At 36.7% G+C, this 19,541-nt stretch overlaps 1 protein-coding gene across 4 annotated transcripts in view; it reads left to right on the top strand.

Annotated features, from left to right (window-relative positions):
* LOC120422180 (A disintegrin and metalloproteinase with thrombospondin motifs 16) overlaps positions 1-19,541 on the top strand; it is a 283,608-nt gene that overhangs the window by 23,418 nt on the left and 240,649 nt on the right. For all 4 annotated transcript variants that reach the window (XM_039585556.2, XM_052708748.1, XM_039585557.2 and 1 more), the window contains exon 2: positions 6,560-6,644. In XM_039585556.2, the coding sequence (XP_039441490.1) occupies positions 6,573-6,644 (72 nt within the window). In that variant the 5' untranslated portion in view covers positions 6,560-6,572. The remainder of the gene's footprint in view (positions 1-6,559; positions 6,645-19,541) is intronic.

The following is a 19,541-nucleotide window of genomic DNA, read 5'->3' as shown; positions in this document are numbered from 1 at the left end:
ACCGCGGCTAGTAGACTGTGCCGGTGGTTTTATGCGGGGTCGTAGGTCTTGCTGAAAAACTGAATCGAAATCGTGTTACAGTTAGTCTTGGCTGGCAGCAGCAGAACATATGGACACACCTTTTCCTGACGAATCGTACCCGAGTCACCTCTACCAAGAACTGTACTGTCAATGCCAATCATGTCCGGTGGTGTTCGCGGTGGTACTCAGTGTTGGTGAGTTCAGTCGCGAGGAAGAACCTTGGTGAAATATGCCGTTACAGTCGAAGTTGATTTCAAGTGGCGCTTGTCAGTGGTGTCTACACGTGGCGTTCATGATCTACAGGTTAGGAGGTAGAATCTTTGAACATCTGAACATGACATAAGAACATAACAATCAATCTGGATCTACTCCCGTAACAAGCTTGAGGTCGGGGGATTTTTAACCCGAATCGCTGTATTGCTGATTTGTTGTGTTATTCCGGGTAATGTAAGGACGCCCTGGATCTATGAATTGGTGGATCTTTTGCTGTAACAAAGTTTGAGATCCAAAACCATATTTGCATAGCTTCGTTTGTTTTTTGGAACGTTCAAAGTCAATTTTAAGGAAACAATCTGAAAGTTCAACGGAAGCTTTCATTGAACCCGGAATACAATGATTTTTGACTCCGGATATCCGACGCCTCACTTCTAATGGCCAGCAAACTCGAAGATCACGATCAAGTCAGCAAATTTGAAAGTTCAAACATTTCCCAGCTGTCAACAGTCCATTTCAGCTCATCAATGCTGAACGAAACAATCAAATACTACCCAAAAAGATAACATTCCCACAACCTCACCAAACGGTCTGCCACCACAATTCAATGTTAATCCAAATCAACCGCGTCGGAATCTGCTCCGAGCAATGTCTGTGGCGGCAGCCCCCCCCGCGGGAGAAAACCCTGAAGAAACGCCTCCGAAAAACCTCAAATCCACACAGAGCCAGAGTCCATTGTATTCAAATCGCAGATGAAGAAGAATCGGCGACGACGAAAAGGTCGTCGCACATCTTCCGAGTCCGGGCTGGACTCGGGCGGTCAAAAGGCTTAGCGAATGTCACCGACCAGCCGCCGGAGGAAGCGATGCATAACGGTGAACGATCTAATCTTGATCGAAGCCAACGCAGTCGATGAAGACATTGCTTGTGTTGACGAACTTGGTTAAGTCGGGGGAGTTTGGGTCGTTTTGCCGAATGGACGTTTCATCGAAAGTTTGATGAATTAAAGATTGATATTGAAAATGTAATGTAATGCTCTTGTAATGATGCTTCAATTTATCATTTAGAGAGATTCGGTAAAATGATAGCCTAAGATAGCCATTTTCCTTCACACTCACTGCTGATAAAAACTCGGCGAGTCTGGGACATCTTACCGAAATGGCCATTTCACATAAATGTCGTTTCATCGAAATTACTCAAATAAACAACTTATACTTAAATGTTTTGATTCGTTGAATCGATCATTCTCCAAAACAACCTTTTTCGGCGAAATGACCTTCGACGAAGTCTTGCACTGTCTCTCTCTTTCCAACCAGACAGTGGATCTTATCAATCACGGATGCACGCGTGGTTTCGGACACGATGAGGTCGTTTTGTCTCGTCAGCGGATGCTGCTGCTAGTTCAAGTATTGCGTGAGTGTCGCCCCGTGGAGACCTCGACGATTGATGACGAAACGTCTAGCGGCGGGGGTGGTGGAGGGCGGTAACAAGGGGTTCGAGAGTGAAATGACTCTCACTTTCATCGATGGTCCGGTCCAAGAGGAATTCCATAGCGGAAGATCTCCGGTTGTTGTTTTACACAAGTCAACTAGAGCTTGCGAGTTATTGCGGGTGAAGAAGACGACGGCTTGGGCAAGAGTTGCTGCCGGTAGATGAAGCGTGAACGCTGGAGGAGGAGGAAAAACCAAATGCATAATAATTATTACACACAATATCTGATGGACTGTGGCGGGAAGGGGCGGATGATGAGTGAAGATTATGAGATTTATGTATCAAGCTAATGCCGGCTGGAGACCTTGTTATGCGGGGAGTTGCTGATGAGAGTGCCGGGTTATGAAGTCGTCTGAGGCGTGGAAGCGCAGACAGATATGATTCAGTTTGGATGAAGGTCTAGTTTGGAATTTGTGCCGTGAATGATGGAGTTGTTCTTTGTGGTTTGGGGTTGACGTAGGTCAGTTGGGATGGGATGATTTGATTCGATTAAATCAGAGAAAAACACATCATTATTGAGGCATTACTTGAAAGAATCTTTCTGGAATCAGGGTTGAATGTAACCCAAGGAGGACCATCTAATTTCTTCACCAGCAGTATAAATTCGTATAGCTTCAATGTTTATGTTAGGTTGACGTTTAGGGTCATTTATGGACCCCCAGAGTAACGACACATATCTTGCAGCTCAACGTGGAACTTGCGAGGTTCTTTTTTATAATACGAAAAATCAGTATTTTCTGGGTTTTCTTCAGTGAACTCAAATGGTTAAGACCCTAACATCTACCTGCATCATAAGCCAGCGGTTTGCCATTTTTGAAATAATATATTTGGTATATTCAAAAAGCATCGGAGGATAGATTATTTAAATGAATTGGGATGATCCAGCTCATCTTGGATCTTTAAAGAGTTAAAGGTTCAAGATTCTACCACCGTTTTAAATAAGCGGTCGGCTATCGTTGATCTCATAGTCTACTCGTATGGATTTCAGGTAAACTGAACGACTTATGTGTGCTATCTTGTCGCATTTTAGTTTAGGAAACTTCATATGCATTGTGTTTAGGATGCTCCAATGCCTCACTTTTTGACCTACTCAAATCTCCAAAACTCGATTTCAATCCTAAGATACTCAACGGTTACTGTAAATACCTACTCCGTGCAATGATGATACTTTTCATAAGAAGTGTAGTTTTTGAATTGTGAAAACTGGACATAGGTAATTTTAGTCAGATACAGGTTGACATTGTTTACATTGCGTTTGTTATTGTTTATATTGCGTGCTCTCGGTTTTGTTCACTAAATGTCAAACATGAGGGCAGCGAATGACCAAGAAGAATTAACAACAATAACAACAAGATCAAACATTACAAAGAGTTTATCTCGAAACGTCAAAAAGCCAGATACGACAAGATAGCACGATCTGGTCGATATGACCTTTAATAAACGAAATTTCACGCGTGAGATATAATTATCTCTTTCCAACTTTATACTTCTCCACATAACCGAGATATCCGACAAATTTACAAGCCCAAATTACCCGGGTAGCAAATTTGTTTCACCGCAGCTTAACGAATTTATCGCGGTGAAAATTGCCATCTTAGCTCCAGATGTTCTTCTCCGAGATCGTCCGAGGTCCGAATGAAAACCCCCGCCCGGGGCCGCGTAATCCCTCGAAATTGATGACTACCTCTGGAGGCATTTCGCGCACCCGGCTCAATAAAATGTTGCAACATGACAATCGGGCCAGCCCCTCTCTGAGGTACCACATCGAATCGTGCCCATTCACGCCTAATAAATTAAGGTGTCACGAGTAGGCTTCTTAACCTGGGGTAGGGGAAGCCATCGACCCCAAGAGGTGCAAGATTAGGGGAAGTTGCAGCGTTTTGGTGAAGAAGCTTGCACTAAGTGTTGAGGAGCCTGCGTCAAGGAGGTACTTCATACAAGTTCTAACATCTCTGACGCTTGTTAACATTTACAAAACTAACTAATTTTACTTTAGATTTCGTTGAATTACATAAATCGAACAATTGTAGAACTCTTTTAAAACAAAGTAATTTGGAAGTTCTTTGTTTCAATGCTGACACTTTGCTTCCTTCAATCTCAACCTCTTACCGCAAAAGCTGGCTTTAACCGTTGGCCAAAAATTCAATCAAGCCCGGCCTCATCGCTGGCCACCGAGTTCCATTCCGGTTCGGTATGGTCAATGCGGCCGCCACCTTGGGGCTCTCTCGGGCAGCTATGGCTATAATCGCATGTACAACAGAATGAAGCAATAATCCATTAATAATAATCATTCACATATGTATGTACGCAGGCAGGCAGGCCCGGTCATCGGTAATGTCGGAGTCTTGCTCGGAGATGTGTTGCACAGCAACACAAACGATATTTGTGGCTGGAACCGCGGCAGGCTTGGGGCCATTTTGGACATCGGTGGCTTATTGGCGGCATCGGTTCCATTTTTGGGGTTATTGGGTATGGCTGGCGGCAGGGTAAAAGCTTTTATTCTGAATAGTGTACTACTTTTCATTACACTCGGTGGTGAGTAATGGTAATAAGGTAGTAGACGCGGTTCTTGAAACTTCTCTAATGCATTCAGGACTTGATATTGGTTTCTAAATCTAGCCCAACTCAGTGGAAACAAGTACAGTTTCAGTAACCTAAACCGTTTGACCGTGACCGATCGAAATGTGCGGTGCAGAGGGTTTATGAGCCATAGCGAAATTTGGCAAACTTTAAAGTAGATTTCACTTTATGATCAAATTGCTGTGAGAATCGTTCAAATAAGTTGGGTTTAATGATGTATAACCCCGGGTATGAAAATAAGTGCTTGTGCGTTGGCTCTAAATAAAAAGTTTACAAATATGCAAAAAATGCCAAAAATTACAAGACAACATGAAAAACATGAATAAGTTAAAATCCGATTAGTGAACTTGTGCGAAGGCACTAATGGCGCCATCCAAAATCCACATGGAAACTTTTTTCCAATATTCTAGGTTTGACCAAAATTTAGAATATACTCAGAATCAAGGGCTGTCTTATTGTTCCCCACTCTTTTGGGCCCATGGGTAACAATGAGACATTTTTCTTCATTATTTTTTTTTCAAAATCTATGGAAATCTTTTAAAACATGAATTGGAAGTGATTTTTGGCATATTTATTGAGTTTGAACTTCATATTACCAAAAAATAAAGTTTTTTGGTAAATTATATGGAATTTACGAAATTTAAATAAATTTTATTATAACTTTTGATAATTGAAGTTCCATGTTGACAAAATTGCTTGAAATTTCGCGTGTAAAAAAAAATTCGCCGAAATTTCCGCGGAGGCAGTCTTTTAAAAAAAAGTGGAACGATGTTTTCGGTCGCAGAAATTACAGATTTGATCAAATTAAGTTCTGCAAAGTTCTAGAATGATCTAGACATCCTAACAAATCACTGGAAAGAAGAATCATCTTGATTGGTTGAGTTAGGCCCGAGAACCAGCGAGTTGAAGTTACCGTTCCAACTTTTTTGGGAGGCTTGGGCGTCCGTGTAAGTTGGACATGCGTTGGGCGTTCCAGTGTTAAGCACGTTTTTTTTTTCTATTTGAGGAGTTCTAGCATATAGAGCAATTCCAGCTCAAATCAGGAATTTTTCTGGTACTTTTGTACCCGACCCTCTCCGATTTCAATGAAACTTTTTAGACATGTTATCCTTGGGGTATATAAGCCATTTTTGTGTATATGGAGCCAGTTGCACTCGAAAATAACATTTGAGAAAGGCGTAAGTGTTTTAAATATGTTTGTATTTTGTAAATTAAATACTGCTGTATCTCTAAGCCGTTACATCGTATCAAAAAATGGGCAAAGACAAACCTGTAGGAAATTAGACGGGCTTTTTTTTAAAAAAAAAAAAAAAACACTGAAAGAAAAAAACACGCCAATTCTATGAGATTTTTCAATTTTTAAGTTTAAAATTTTAATTTTAAGGTAATGTCACGATTTTTTTTGTTCAAAATTTTTGTGATAATAGCCTTGAATGTGACAAAAAGACTCACGAAAAATGTTGGATGGTATGTCTCTTCTGAAAAAAATACAAAAATCATTCACTCAAACTGTTTTTTTGAAATGTGATCTAAACGTCAAAATTTTCAAAAACCGATAGTGGGAATTGATTCTTCAGACAATTTTACATAAAAGTCTCCTTATTGACCATTGTCCTATGTCCTATCCTTGTGAAGATACAGCGATTTTTAAAATAAAAATGTTGAAAAAATAAGTTTTTTAGTGGTTTTTGGCAATTTCTTTTTGACAGATTTGATTCTTGTGACTATTTTTACCGGAAAGCTCGTCCAATTTCCCATAAGTTTGTCACATTTAAGGCTATTATCACAAAAATTTTGAACGAAAAAAAATCGTGACATCAACTTTAAAATTTAATTTTAAACTTATAAATAGAAAAATCTCATAGAATTGGCGTGTATTTTTCTTTCAGTGTGTTTTTTTCAAAAAGCTCGTCTAATTTTCTATAGGTTTGTCTTTGCTCACTTTTTAATACGATGTATCGGCTTAGGGATACAGCAGTATTTAATTTACAAAATACAAAAAATATTTAAAACACTTACGCCCTTCTCAAATCTTATTTTCAAGTGCAACTGGCTCCATATACACAAAAATTGCTTAGTGAAATCGGAGAGGGTCGGGTACAAAAGTTCCAGAAAAAATCCTGATTTAAGCTGGAATTGCTCTATAGTAAAATTATAGAAATATTTATTTTTTAGAATGTCGTTGATTGAAAGCACTTTCACCTATGAAGTAACATAAATTTATAATTTTACTATTCTTTCTACTTTTTTCCAGACCCCGCGCCAAGATGACGCGACTTGGCTTGTACTTCGCGGCATCATGGACATTGCTATGCACCTACAGCGCCGCCCTGCCAGATGTAAGTTAAAAAAAAAGAGTCAGTGAGCATTCCTGCGTATACTAAGCGACTAAGAGTACACACTTCGATCAGTTAATTAAAATAGTTGATTCATCGAGCGGGGGAGAAGAAGGGGGTGTTTAAACCTGCTGAGGTGGTGATCGCTGATGAACAAATGCAAATACCAATCGCTGACGACTTCCAGTAGTGCTGGGCTGAGTCTGAGGCAATTCAAGAACGAAAGTGTGTATACTTAACCGCTTCAACGGGCGGCTCGATACCACTTAACCGCAATATAATATAGTAATTATAATCACCGTGAGAAATCCACGCTTTAAATATGCGAAACTGCAAAAAATAGAAGAAAAAAACGCTCTCATTCACTAACCTGACGGCTGAAGCTATGTGAGAGCTAAATTAGACCGAATGCATATCATTATAGAAATCTCGCACCAAATGTGGAACAAACAGCGACGACTAGTAGCTGCGGCTAGAGTTAGTAGTGGAACAACAACAAATAAATCGAAGCAAATTGCGCACGAACGAGAACAAAACCACCAACCGAACCGGCTTGGGCTGGCAACACTGAGCCTGTGAAATCCGCCCGCCACATTTATGGCAGCCCTTTTTTCTGTATTATCAGATTGCATAATCGTGCCCGCGCTGATCCGAGCGAGCTAAGCAGCAGCGCTTAAGTTGGTGCACATACCTACTTAGAGTTTTAGAGGGTGGTGGTGGTGGTGCAACTTTGGCTGGTACGGGGTGGTTTTGTGTGGCAAGAATCGGTTGCAACAATGTGAGTTGAACCAAGTCGTAGCCTAGTGTTTGTTTCATTCATTGGAAACCCAATTGGTAGTGCAAATGGTGGGGTTCTGGATGTCTGTCTGTGTGTGTGTAATTGTTCGTGTGCATGGCGGGCAAGGTGGGTTGCATTGTTTGCATTGCATACAATATGCACGACGACGACGACGACGACGACGACCACGACGACGACGACCACGACGACGACGACAAAGGGTTTCTTCGAAATGCACCGATACTGTTTTGAAGTTGACTATATAGTGGAACCGTAAAAAGATGATAGTTTATTCAAGTAAGGATTTTGAACTGAGATTTGACGATAGTTCTACTTGAAAAATAGTCAAGAGTAAATAACTTGAGAAACAAATGCCTAAACTCAACCTAAAAGGTTAGAGTTATACAAAATACCAGAAAGTTAATGTTTAAGGTTGAGTGCATTTGAAAATACAATCATAATATTTTTTTCCAAAACAATTTGTTTTATATGTTTCATAGTTTGCAAAAGCATTTTATTTTGGTTTTACAAAATTTAACTTATTTTCTTATGTATGTGGTTTGGTTGGTTTGGTACGAAAAGACGATTTGTTGATTTTAATTCCGCTATGTATTTTAATATCTTGACAGATACGTATTTTATTTACTACTTGCAAACTTCATTAGTGTTCTGTTTTCGACTATGTTTTCCTAGCTTCAGTTGGGGTGCCATGGGGTCTGTGATTTAATTTTGAAAAAAGTGATCTTATAGTCTCGGAAATGTATAAAAATCTTCGTAATGCGAAAATGAAATAACTGTTTGGACACATATAACATCTTGGTGATCTTTAACATTCTGGATTCGATTGCTTAGTAAAGGGAAGGTAGTGTATCGTCACAAATTGTATCTTATCAAGACACCTTAGGAAGACAACCTATGGAATGTTAACATTAACCCTAACATGTTAGCATTAAGTTGATTAATTAGTAAACTGTCACTGAATTCGCTTTGTAAATGCCGGCCCCGATACTCTTCACGGGTGATCCCCTAAGGAACAGAGAAAGATTTACTTTATTTACACTTATAACAGACTTCTTATGAATAAGAATGCACTAAGGATCTTTTTGATTTCACTTAGCTCCATTGCAAGATAGGTTGAAATATTGCTCAATTGACCCTCGTAAACGGCGAGGTTAGTCTTTTTCGAATGATTCATTTTTTCATCTGGCTTCACATTTTTGTAGATATTTTTTCTGAAAGCATTTTAACGAAATTATATGCACCCTTTTTCTAAATTACGTTATTTTTAATAATTGCTTCGTTTATAAAAAATTTAAATTAATTGAAATACTTGAGCATTACTGGTTTTTTGATTTATATTTATTTATTGAAACAAATTGTATGTTTAAAATTAGATTTTGTTAGAAAACAAGTAAAGTGTGTCAGTTTGTTGATTTTTTTTACGTTATTTAAATAACTATAGAAAATCTTCATTCAAAAATGTTGTGTCTTTAATTACAAAGCTTTCCGACTCACAAAAGAATTTTATTTTTAATTGTTTTAGTTTTAAAACGTACTCTACAATTTACTTTCTGAAAAATGCGTTTGTCAAATATAATGAGTAATGTATGTAAGATTTAATGAATTTAATTAAGAAAAAAATGGCACAGGTAAAACTGACCTCTGTTATACAGATTAACATTATTTGAAAACAAACTGAAATTTGCAAATTATCCAAATACTACTTTTAAGCTCCAATTTATATTTTAATTATTCAGGGCAAAAAAATAAAAAAAATGACCTTATAATTTGAGATTTTTATTTGAACGCTTTCTTTAACTTGATTCCTAGACTATTTTAAGCCTTTGAGTCAAATATGAGCAATATTGTTGGTTAACATTAATGGGAGTGTTCTTTTATTATGTAACGCAGGAGGGAGGGGGGTTGTTTGTATGGAGAATTTTGTCACGAGAGGGGGGGGGGGGCGGGGTCTAAAAATCCGATTTTCTTCGTTACGTAATAAAAGAACGCTCCCTAAGTTGTATGTAGATACTGCATGGAAAAACACAAAATCCCGAAATCATGAATTGCTATCATGAATTGGAGAACCACAAAGGAATATATTAACGATTATAGTTCAAAAGCTCCATAGTCAAGAATAAGTTTTTTCGTGGCTCTGATGACGAGAATTGTTTTTTTCTCTGTGTAGTTTTTCTACGATTTTATCTGCAGGATGCGCTGTATTCTTTTAAATTATCTTAAAATTGAGATTCTCATAGGACCCAAATCCCTCTCGCTTGGAAGGTTTCGATTTTTAAAAAAATAATTGAAAAAAAGTATTTTTTATTCTATACTTAGTTTTTTAAAATATTAGAGTAACGACGAAAACTTTTTTTTTTGCGAGAAAAAAAAGGTTTGATTTTGTGGTGCTGTACATTGGAATTTGATAAACATTCAACTTATTTTTAAACCAGCGCAAACCTGCTAAATATGATTATCAATGCAGAAAAAGGAATTTCATATTGTTTTCGGTTGATAAGACTTCTATTTCCATGAAATTTTTAAGATTTTTGAAAAAATAGGTTTTTTGCCCCCTTATTTTTAGACCAATGCCACAGTGTTCGGAATGGCTTAAATGTAAGAACATTTAAGTGTAAATGTTCTTAAAATGATGAAAATAAGAGAAACAGAAAGTACACTAAAAAAAAAAAAAAGTACCTAATTCCCAAATTCTAGGAATTTTGGCTCCTGTCTTTATTAAGTAATCCAAAAACCCGATTACTTAATAAGGAATAGAGGCAAAATTCCTAGAATAAAGGAATTCGGTATTTTTTTATTTCAGTGTACAACTCATAAACAATAACGAAATGAGATGAATGCATAAAATAATTAATATGAACGAAGAATAAATTTAACCGGAGAAGTGAAATTTTACATAGAACAAAAGTTGCTGAAAATGACCTTTTAACGCGGAAAAAATAAACTTAGACCGAAAAGAGTTTAGTTAGGAAGAAAAAGATGCGTAAAAAACTTTTTCAAGTACTGAAAAAATATCTAAATTCTTTTGGACACTCTGACTTGGTTGCTTTGAATATTCAAACATATTTTTGCAATGACCTTGCAAAAAGTGATTTAACAGAATTTTTATGAATTTTCAAGCTTCGGGATGAACATGAATAACAGATGGTTATTGGCCATTTTTAAGAGCCAAATGCTTTTTCACAAGTTTAAATTTCAAATGATTTCTTTCCGAGATTGAATTTATATTCCTCATGAAAGTACTAAAACAGTTATCAAGAAAAGCATAGAAGCTTAGATTCGATAGAAAGTATAAAACTCTCAAAACAAATTTGTAGAAAAATAATGAAAAAAATACCAACCGATCATGAGCTTCTTTTAACACGTTCAGAACAAATTCACCTTCAATAATTTACAGACAATCGAGATGCAACTGCGTAAGCTGCCTCCGTAAAAACAAAAACACCTGCTAGACACGTGGAAAAAACGCGCTCGTAAACACCAGCGTCAATAGTGCAGCAGTACAATGCGTTTACCTGAGAGACCCAGTCAGTACGCTTGCATGCAAAACTTTATTGAATGGACCCACAAATAACCGACAAGCTTAACATGCTGTTTGTACAGAGCGAGAGCAATCGAGGAAAAAACTACCTTCGTGCATATTACAAGCCTCCCCTTAACCGGCCTAATAGTGGGCTATGTAAAATCAATCACTTTTGCAAAATTGATATTTAGAGCGAGGATTATTGCCGTACTTAGTGGGCACATGCTTCCTGTCCACACACCGCCGGTGTGATGGTCGGAAATTTGTAATTGGAGTACCGGTCTTGGGTTTTTTTTGTTGTACCGTCAGTGGGGGTGACATTGGGTCTGGGGGGTGAGATTGGGTCAAAGTGATTTTTTACGGATTTTACCATTTCTCAGATTCTTCTCAATTAAACTGAATTCTGTTGAAAGGGTTGTGTAGGGGACATCTTAAGATGACTTCGCAGAAAAAATCTCGTTCCTAGAGCAAATCATGTTATTTTGACAGCTGTCTAAAGTTGAGGTACGTTTTTGGCCAAAAATGACCTCTTGAAAAATCATTTTTCTAAAATTTTTGTTGGGATTGCTCGAAAAGAACCTAAATGTTTGAAAATCTCCACTTCAAACATTGTAGCATGTCAATACGATTCCCTCGAACAAGAAACACTGTTGGATGACTTGTTTTTACCATATCGTTGTATTTGAGCATCATTTTAGTTTCATTTGACCCAATGTCACCCCCTCTAAGGGGTGAGATTGGGTCAATTTTCAAACTATTGGCATTCAAGGCAGTGTTCATCAAAATCCACCATATTTTGGGAAAATGTTAGTAAACTATCTAAGAACAAATCTACGTTGGAAGATTTTCGATGTTATTTAAATTGTTTTTGTTATTAAGTAATTACGAGAGGTGTATCGTTTTTTGACCCATAGTCACCCCCACTGACGGTACTTGAACTAGTTTTAAATGCTTGATTTCCCACGGAAGAATTGTGAAACTTGAATTGAACATTTAAGAATTTTGTTAGTTTGCATAAGTTTCTTTTAGATCATAGCTTATTTAAATACATTATTCAATATAAATCAGGAAGCGTGCCACAACCGGTGTTCATCCCGGTCAATTTATCATCTGCAATCGGCTAAGTGCCTTGTTAACCGGCGTAAGCCATAGCTTCGTCCATCATTTTCCCATGTTTACATAATTCCCCTCCGAGATACAATTAGTTTCTATTAGAAGGTAGTGAAACCATCAACGGAAGATAAACACCTGAGGCTCTCCCAAGTAAATGCCCCGTCAATGCTCATCGGCTGGTTTTGCATCCATCATGGGAAGATTAATTTGTTACTATGCATTATTCAATATGAAATTCATTTAATACAATTAAAAGGTTTTCATTTTATTTTATGAACAATTTTTACGATTTTACGACACTATTAAGAATGCTGAAAATTTAATCTTTTCAGCACCCCTTTTACTAAGTATCGATATGATTAAAGTCATCAACTACCCAACTCGCTGAGGCGTGACTAACGCCCACTTTAATTTGCATTGATAAAACCAAGCGAGAGAGATCAAAACCTTACAATTAGCAGCTACTAAACGCACCTACCAACTCCATACCGACTGCTCGACATCGTCACCCGGGGCGCCAACAGACACACAAAAAAAAAACACTCTCATTTGCGTTAAAAACAGCTAATTAACTCAGCACAGTTGCGAGAGAGTCAGTCCCGATCGCGGTTTTTCTCATCTCATCTCATCGCGAGATCCACACCGGCAGATCGGTGAGCCATCGAGGAAGTGAACGTTGCCGGGGCTGGTTTTCACCTCTGTACTAGGGGTGATGTTGAGGCACCTGTCTTGCCGCGATAGCCGGCTTTTTTTTTCTTTCCGGTATTTCTATACAGAGAGAGTGAGAGAGTGTTTAGTGCACGCGAATAGTTTTAAAGTCAGGCAAATTTCGTGTTTTCACCCTATTTTTAACCTGACTGAGCTGACTGAGCTATACATATTCTGTTGTGTTTGAGCTTTTCGCAAAACATCGTTTTGTTCCGCACTAAACCGTGCTAAGTAAAACAACAAATGATATAATTTGTTTACGAATTGCGGTAGTTTAGTTCTTTTAAAATCTTTGAATTTTATCAAAATGTATAGAAATCTATGAAATTGAATAACTCTATTATTCGATTATGAAAATTGAGTATTATGGGTTAAATACTTTCATCTCGGAAGATTGAACAACCTATATTCAAGCTAAAAAACTACATGATGTCATCTTAAAATATGAGTAATTCTCTACAATTTTGCATTTTTCAGATTTTTAGTGTTGTATTTTTTAATTTGAATGAAACTTTTACATGCATTTCCATGCGTCACAAGAAGCCATTATGCTTCATTAGTTTTTTTTCCATGCAAGGCTCCATACAATCGCGGGCTGGTCAGGCCATACAAAATGTGCAATATTCGAAAATCTGTATCTTGAGAAGGGATTTCTGATCGATTTGGTGTTTTGGGTAAAATTACAGGTTTTGATTAGAACAATAGTCTAACCTGGTAAAAATCCGATTTTTTTATTTGAAATTTTATCACTAAAAGTTTACTTCCCAAAAAACATATTTTAATGATCGAATTTTGCGATAAATCTGGCACCGGAGTTATAACTTTTTGAAACAATTTTTGGAAAAAATCGAAAATTATGTTCAACATAGTTTTAAAATGTCTATTTTAGATGCATAATGAAATTGGCAAATGAAAATTTCTTCACACTTTTTTGATACAGTGCTCCGTATTTAAGTTATTGCCATTACAGGTATTTTTTTTTCAAAAGAAATCAATTTTTTGCAATTTAATGATTTTTATGATGTACAGTCCAGACTCGATTATCCTAAGCCTCGATTATCCGAAGTTTCCATTCGAATTTCGATTAACCGAAGGTTTGTATGGGGCTTCGAATAATCGAATCACGGTAAAAAATGTTTTGTTCTTTCGTTTTTTTATTTACAAACTTTTAGTACAAATTCGATTTCTTGGACCTAAATTTAGTCAAAATTGCATGGTTAAATTACAAATTGCATTTTTCAATATAAAATTGCCACCATTTTGACAGCCATCTTAGATTTAAAAAATGAATTACTTTAGAATGGTTTAGGGATCACACTTAAGCTCTAGAATCAAAAATAAGACAAAAAAAATGTTTTTTTCGTGATTCGATTATCTGAAGATTCGATTATTCCAAGTAAATTTTTACACGGTCTTCGGATAATCGAGTCTGGACTGTATTTGTAAAAATATTTGCTTGAATCGGAGCTAAATTAAATTTGTTTAACATTGTTTACTTCATTACATAATTCATTTTTTGTTCACAATTTCCTTAAAAAACAGGAGATAGAAAAAAATTATTGACAAAAATGTTTGAGCTAAATTTGAAAAGGGCGCATTTGGCACTTAGAACTATTTTGCAATTTCCCTGGCTTCTTGGGCAATCTTGAGGTGTAAAACAATAGTTGGCTTTCCTAGCCATCGTTGTCCAATATTGGCGAGTATTGTCAAATATTTACTTATTGCCTGGGAATTTGCAAAATACATTCAGCTGTCAAAATGCTTTGCGCCCTTCTAATGATGCTCCATAATTTTAATTTACTTTGGCAGAAACTTGTGAAATTTCTTGTAAATTAATCAACACACATTCTATAAGGCTTATTGATGCAATTAAGATCAAATTAAAAATTATTTTTTTTGTAGGTTTTTAATTTTCTGTGTGGTCTTTGAACGTAAATGTGTAGGATTTTATAGAAATAATTTCATTGAAGTTTTGCAAATGTTTGAGAGTAGCATAACTATAATGTAACTGTATCATTTTGAGATACAGAGAAACCTCTTTCTACGCGGTGGCGTTACCCTTTTTGTTTCGTAGATTTCTCTTAAACCATACAATATTTTTGCAAGCTTCAAAAAGCGTTTTTTAGATCTGAACAAAACCTACGAATTGCATATAAAACATTGCAAAAATGTTGCGTCGTTTCAGAGAAATCGACAAATTAGAAAAACGTAACGCACCGCGTAGAAAGAGGATTCACTGTATACCTTAAGGTTAAATATTTCGAAAATCAGTCTTTAAATATGAAAATTTGGTTTTGTTGCGCGACCTCGATAATTTCGAACTTTAAATATATCGCAAATAAATTTTTTGATACAATAGACTTTTGGTAGAATAGACCAATTTGGATGCTTCCATTTGCAAATGATTCAGATTTGTCTATGTTTTTAACTGTCTCAAGGGGGAAAATATGGTCCAATTTTACCGGAGGTATTCCGAATTTAGTTGGGCTATCTTGGCTTTCTTATGTGGGGTTTTGATCAATATAACAAATAAACTTTCCCGCAGAACAATGCTGGAAATAATGCAAAATTTGAAGGCTGATGAATGCATAAATAAATGACATGCTCAAAACTGAAAAGTGATTTTTGCAATTCCGTCGTGAAACTACTTACTTTTCCTGTCATTCTTGAACGACGAAATAGCCTACTTTTCAAATGGGTGCTGAAAAGTTGAACTTTTCAGCACTTGTTTCGAAAAGTAACACTTTTCCACATTTTTTTGATATAAACGATTTATTGACAAAATACATGAAAATTTGACATAAAATTTCACTCAGTGTGTGTTTTTGGAATTGCAAAAAATGTTGTATGGAACTCGTTGCAAAACTTGATATTTTCAGCACTCTTCGTATTTATCCAACTCGGTAAACCTCGTTGGATAAATGTACGACTCGTGCTGAAAAAATCCTCTTTTTGCAACTTGTTGCATAAACTACTATTTCGGCATCCAATTGAGAGCTAAAAAGCTTAGCTGAGCAGTTCTCTCAGATTTTTATATTTTTTAATCCGACTGAAAATTTTTTGGTGCCTTCGGTATGCCCAAAGAAGCCATTTTGCATCATTATAATTTTCCATACAAATTTGGTAGCTATGAAACTTCAAAAATTTGTATCTTTTGAAGGAATTTTTTGATCGATTTGGTGTCTTCGGCAAAGTTGTAGGTATGGATATGGACTACACTGAAAAAAATGATACACGGTAAAAAAATAATTATTTTTTATTTAACTTTTTGTCACTAAAACTTGATTTGCACAAAAACACATTTTTTTATTTTTTGATATGTTTTAGAGGACATTAAAAGCCAACTTCTCAGAAATTTCCAGGTTGTGCAAAAAATATTTGACCGAGTTATGAATTTTTGAATCAATACCGATTTTTTCAAAAAATCGAAATATTGGTCATTTTTCGATGTAAAATCAAATCTGCAATCAAAAAGTACTTTAGTGATATTTTGATAAAGGGCACCGTTTTCAATTTGAAACTATTTCTAGGTGACTTTTTTGAAAATAGTCGCAGTTTTTCAATTTTTTTAAATTAGTGCACATGTTTGCCCACTTTTGCAAAAAAAAAAAATTAAAAGCTGAGGAAATTTTCTATTTTTTGCTATTTTGAACTTTGTTGATACGACCCTTAGTTGCTGACATATTGCCATGCAAGTGTTTAAAAACAGGATAATTGATGTTTGCTAAGTCTCACCCAAACAAATTATTTTTAAACCTTTCCATGACAATATCAGCAACTAAGGGTCGTATCAACAAAGTTCAAAAGTGCAAAATATAGAGATTTTTCTCAGCTTTTCAAAAACATTTTTTTCAAAGGTGGGCAAACATGTGCACTAATTTAAAAAAATGAAAAACTTCGACTACTTTGGATGGATTTAACTTGAATCGGTGCACATTATCAAAATTTCACTAAAGTACTTTTTGATTGAAAATTTGATTTTACATCGAAAAATGAAGTTGAAAAATTTTTGCGACCAATATTTGGATTTTTTGAAAAATTCAGTATTGATTCAAAAATTCATAACTCGAACAAAGATTTTTTGCACAACCTGGAAATTTCTGAAAAGTTGGCATTTTATGTCCTTTAAAACATATCAAAAAATTGAAAATTGTGTTTTTTTTTGCAAAATCAAGTTTTAGTGACAAAAAGTTAAATGAAAAATCACCAAATTTTTTTAACCGTGTATAATTTTTTTCAGTGTAGTTCATATCCATACCTGCAACTTTGCCGAAGACACGAAATCGATCAAAAAATTCCTTTAAAAGATACAGATTTTTGAATTTTCATGCATTATTTTTGTATACCGAAGGCACCAAAAAAGTTTCAGTCGGATTAAAAAATACAAAAATTAAAATTCTAAAAAGACCGATTTCGTACAGAATTGCTCAGCTTTTCAGTACTTGTGAAGTAGAAGATTTTTTTTTGCAATTCCGCTGTGAAACTACTTACTTTTTCTGTATTTTTCCAACGACGAAAAAGCCTACTTTCTGTACCAAAAATAAGAGTTGTACTTTTCACCAAAAAAAAATAAAATACTTTTGTACCAAAAATAAAAGTTGTACTTTTTAGCACTGAAATAGATGCTGACTATTCAGCACTTGTTTTGAAAAGTAATACTAAAGTAATAGTACAAAACATGAACATTTGACATATAATTCCAATCCAAACTTGATTTTTTAAGCAAACTTCGAAATTATCAAACTAGGTAAACCTCGATCTTCTTTTTGCAACTTGTTGCATAAACAATTATTTTGCAAACTTATTGCATAAACTGATCTTAAAATTGCAGAGGTAATGGAAACCATTCGAGCTCTACAAACCAGTTCACTCTGTCACGGTTATGAACATAATTTGGTGGAAAGAATTGATCATCACAGCTACCCTAAACCCTGTAGCAAATCAAAAGTTTAAACGGAACAACCTCTAAAAATCTCCACTTGCATAACTTTTTAGTTCAAGTGCAAATCCACCTGCCAGCTGCTCGTTCGCCACGAAAAATTGAGGGTTTCGCAGAGGGGGTGTCTCCCCTTCTTGCTGAACCAGCGAAAATAATCAGTAGCTTGCGGCGACGTTTATCGAAAAAGAGTGTTTATCATTGAGCAACCGAGTCGCGGGTCGGCGGTTAAAACAGTCGTCATTCATAAAGTATACGGTTGAGGCCCTCCTCCTCTTTTGTCATTTCCTTTGGTGGGTCAGCTCGGCAGCATCAGCTGCGGAATGATGCAAACTTGGATGCAAAGTAGATGTTGTTGGTACCGTCATCGGTAAACACCGCCTCTACTACTATCTGCTAGTCGAACCGGTTAAGCAAGAGCCGGGTTGCAGCGGATACACGCGCGATTGTAATAGCCTCACGTATTGGTATACTTCAACGGGGTCAATTTCGTTGATTGGACAGTCGTCGTCGGGGAGTAGAATCGAAACAAAACAAACAGTTCGATTGTTTCATATCAGACCCGGGGTTAACCGCGACGACGATGACGAATGACATTCTGGGGGTTAATTAACCTGCCTCACTTGCGTTTGCTGCCCTCGGCTATTAGCGGTTTTTCTCGTATCACCGCTTCGACATGGGGCATTGCATAACTAGGGTCGACTTCCGGTGTGACCTTGCCACCAGTTGGTGCCACTAGTGGCGGTCACCTGTCCAAAGTGGCATGTTAGACGGTTTTGTGAAGGGAGATTAGCAGCTTGCAATCAGATGAATGTGGCATAAAGTTGACTCAATCTTCTATAATTCGCTTCTAGAAGGGCTTTGGTCAAAAATTTCGCTATTTTTCTACACAACCTGTTTCCAATTAATTTAAATCATAGTTTTGGTTATCAATGCAGTGTTTATAATTTGTGGTTTTGAAGAAAAATCAACCTTTGGTATTGTTTATGAAGTTGATTAGAAACAATAACAAAATTCGGCAGCCAATCCAGACAGTAAGAAAATGTTTAAAGTAACACTTCAAGGATTCAATCTAATTTTCCATTTGGCACATCACCAGAACGTGACGACACGTGTGTGCTACTGTTTTTGAATTGAAAGCAAACATGAGCTAGTCCTTCCGTTTGCCTCATAATGATTAACGACCAAACCTAGCGAACAACTGTCTAGCTCGATTAGTTTTGTCACAACAACTCTCCACAAACCAGTGACAATTTAATAAGCTCGAATTTACCTGTATGCAAAAATATTTATTATTTCCACCTGGTGAACATGCTCAGTACGTGATGAATGTCCAAACGGTGGATTCCCACGACTTCTAGGTTCTAAGGCAACACAACACACAACTTGCCGTACTCGCCGTACGCGCCTAGACAACAGTTCTGGGAACTTTTCGCGCGCGAGGATCTTAATTATCGTGGCTAGGCCGAGTGACATGATAATTAATGTTCGATGTAGCAAACAGAGTGCATCTTTTTTCGCAAATGTCGATCGTGATGTTGCAAATGTAATTATGGGAAAAAAATTGGCGCGCACGTCAACGTCACGTACAAAAGGGGATGATCTTTAGCACGAATCGGCACGTGCCCGATTATTGCGTAAGCTTGTTCGATCTGGTGTTGTTTTGGTCATTCATCCCGTGCGCGTTGCCAAGATAGCAAGACCCAACCTCCCGCCAATGTGAACCACTTTTGCCGTGTGCTGCTGCTGCTGCTGAACAACCTAGACCTAGGCCTAGAAGTTGATACTCGAGTCGTACTGAAAACACACCCCGGTACGAAAGCT

The sequence above is a fragment of the Culex pipiens genome, chromosome 2, assembly GCF_016801865.2.
Source record: "Culex pipiens pallens isolate TS chromosome 2, TS_CPP_V2, whole genome shotgun sequence".
NCBI lineage: Eukaryota > Metazoa > Arthropoda > Insecta > Diptera > Culicidae > Culex > Culex pipiens.
This window is presented reverse-complemented; position numbering and strand designations above follow the sequence as displayed.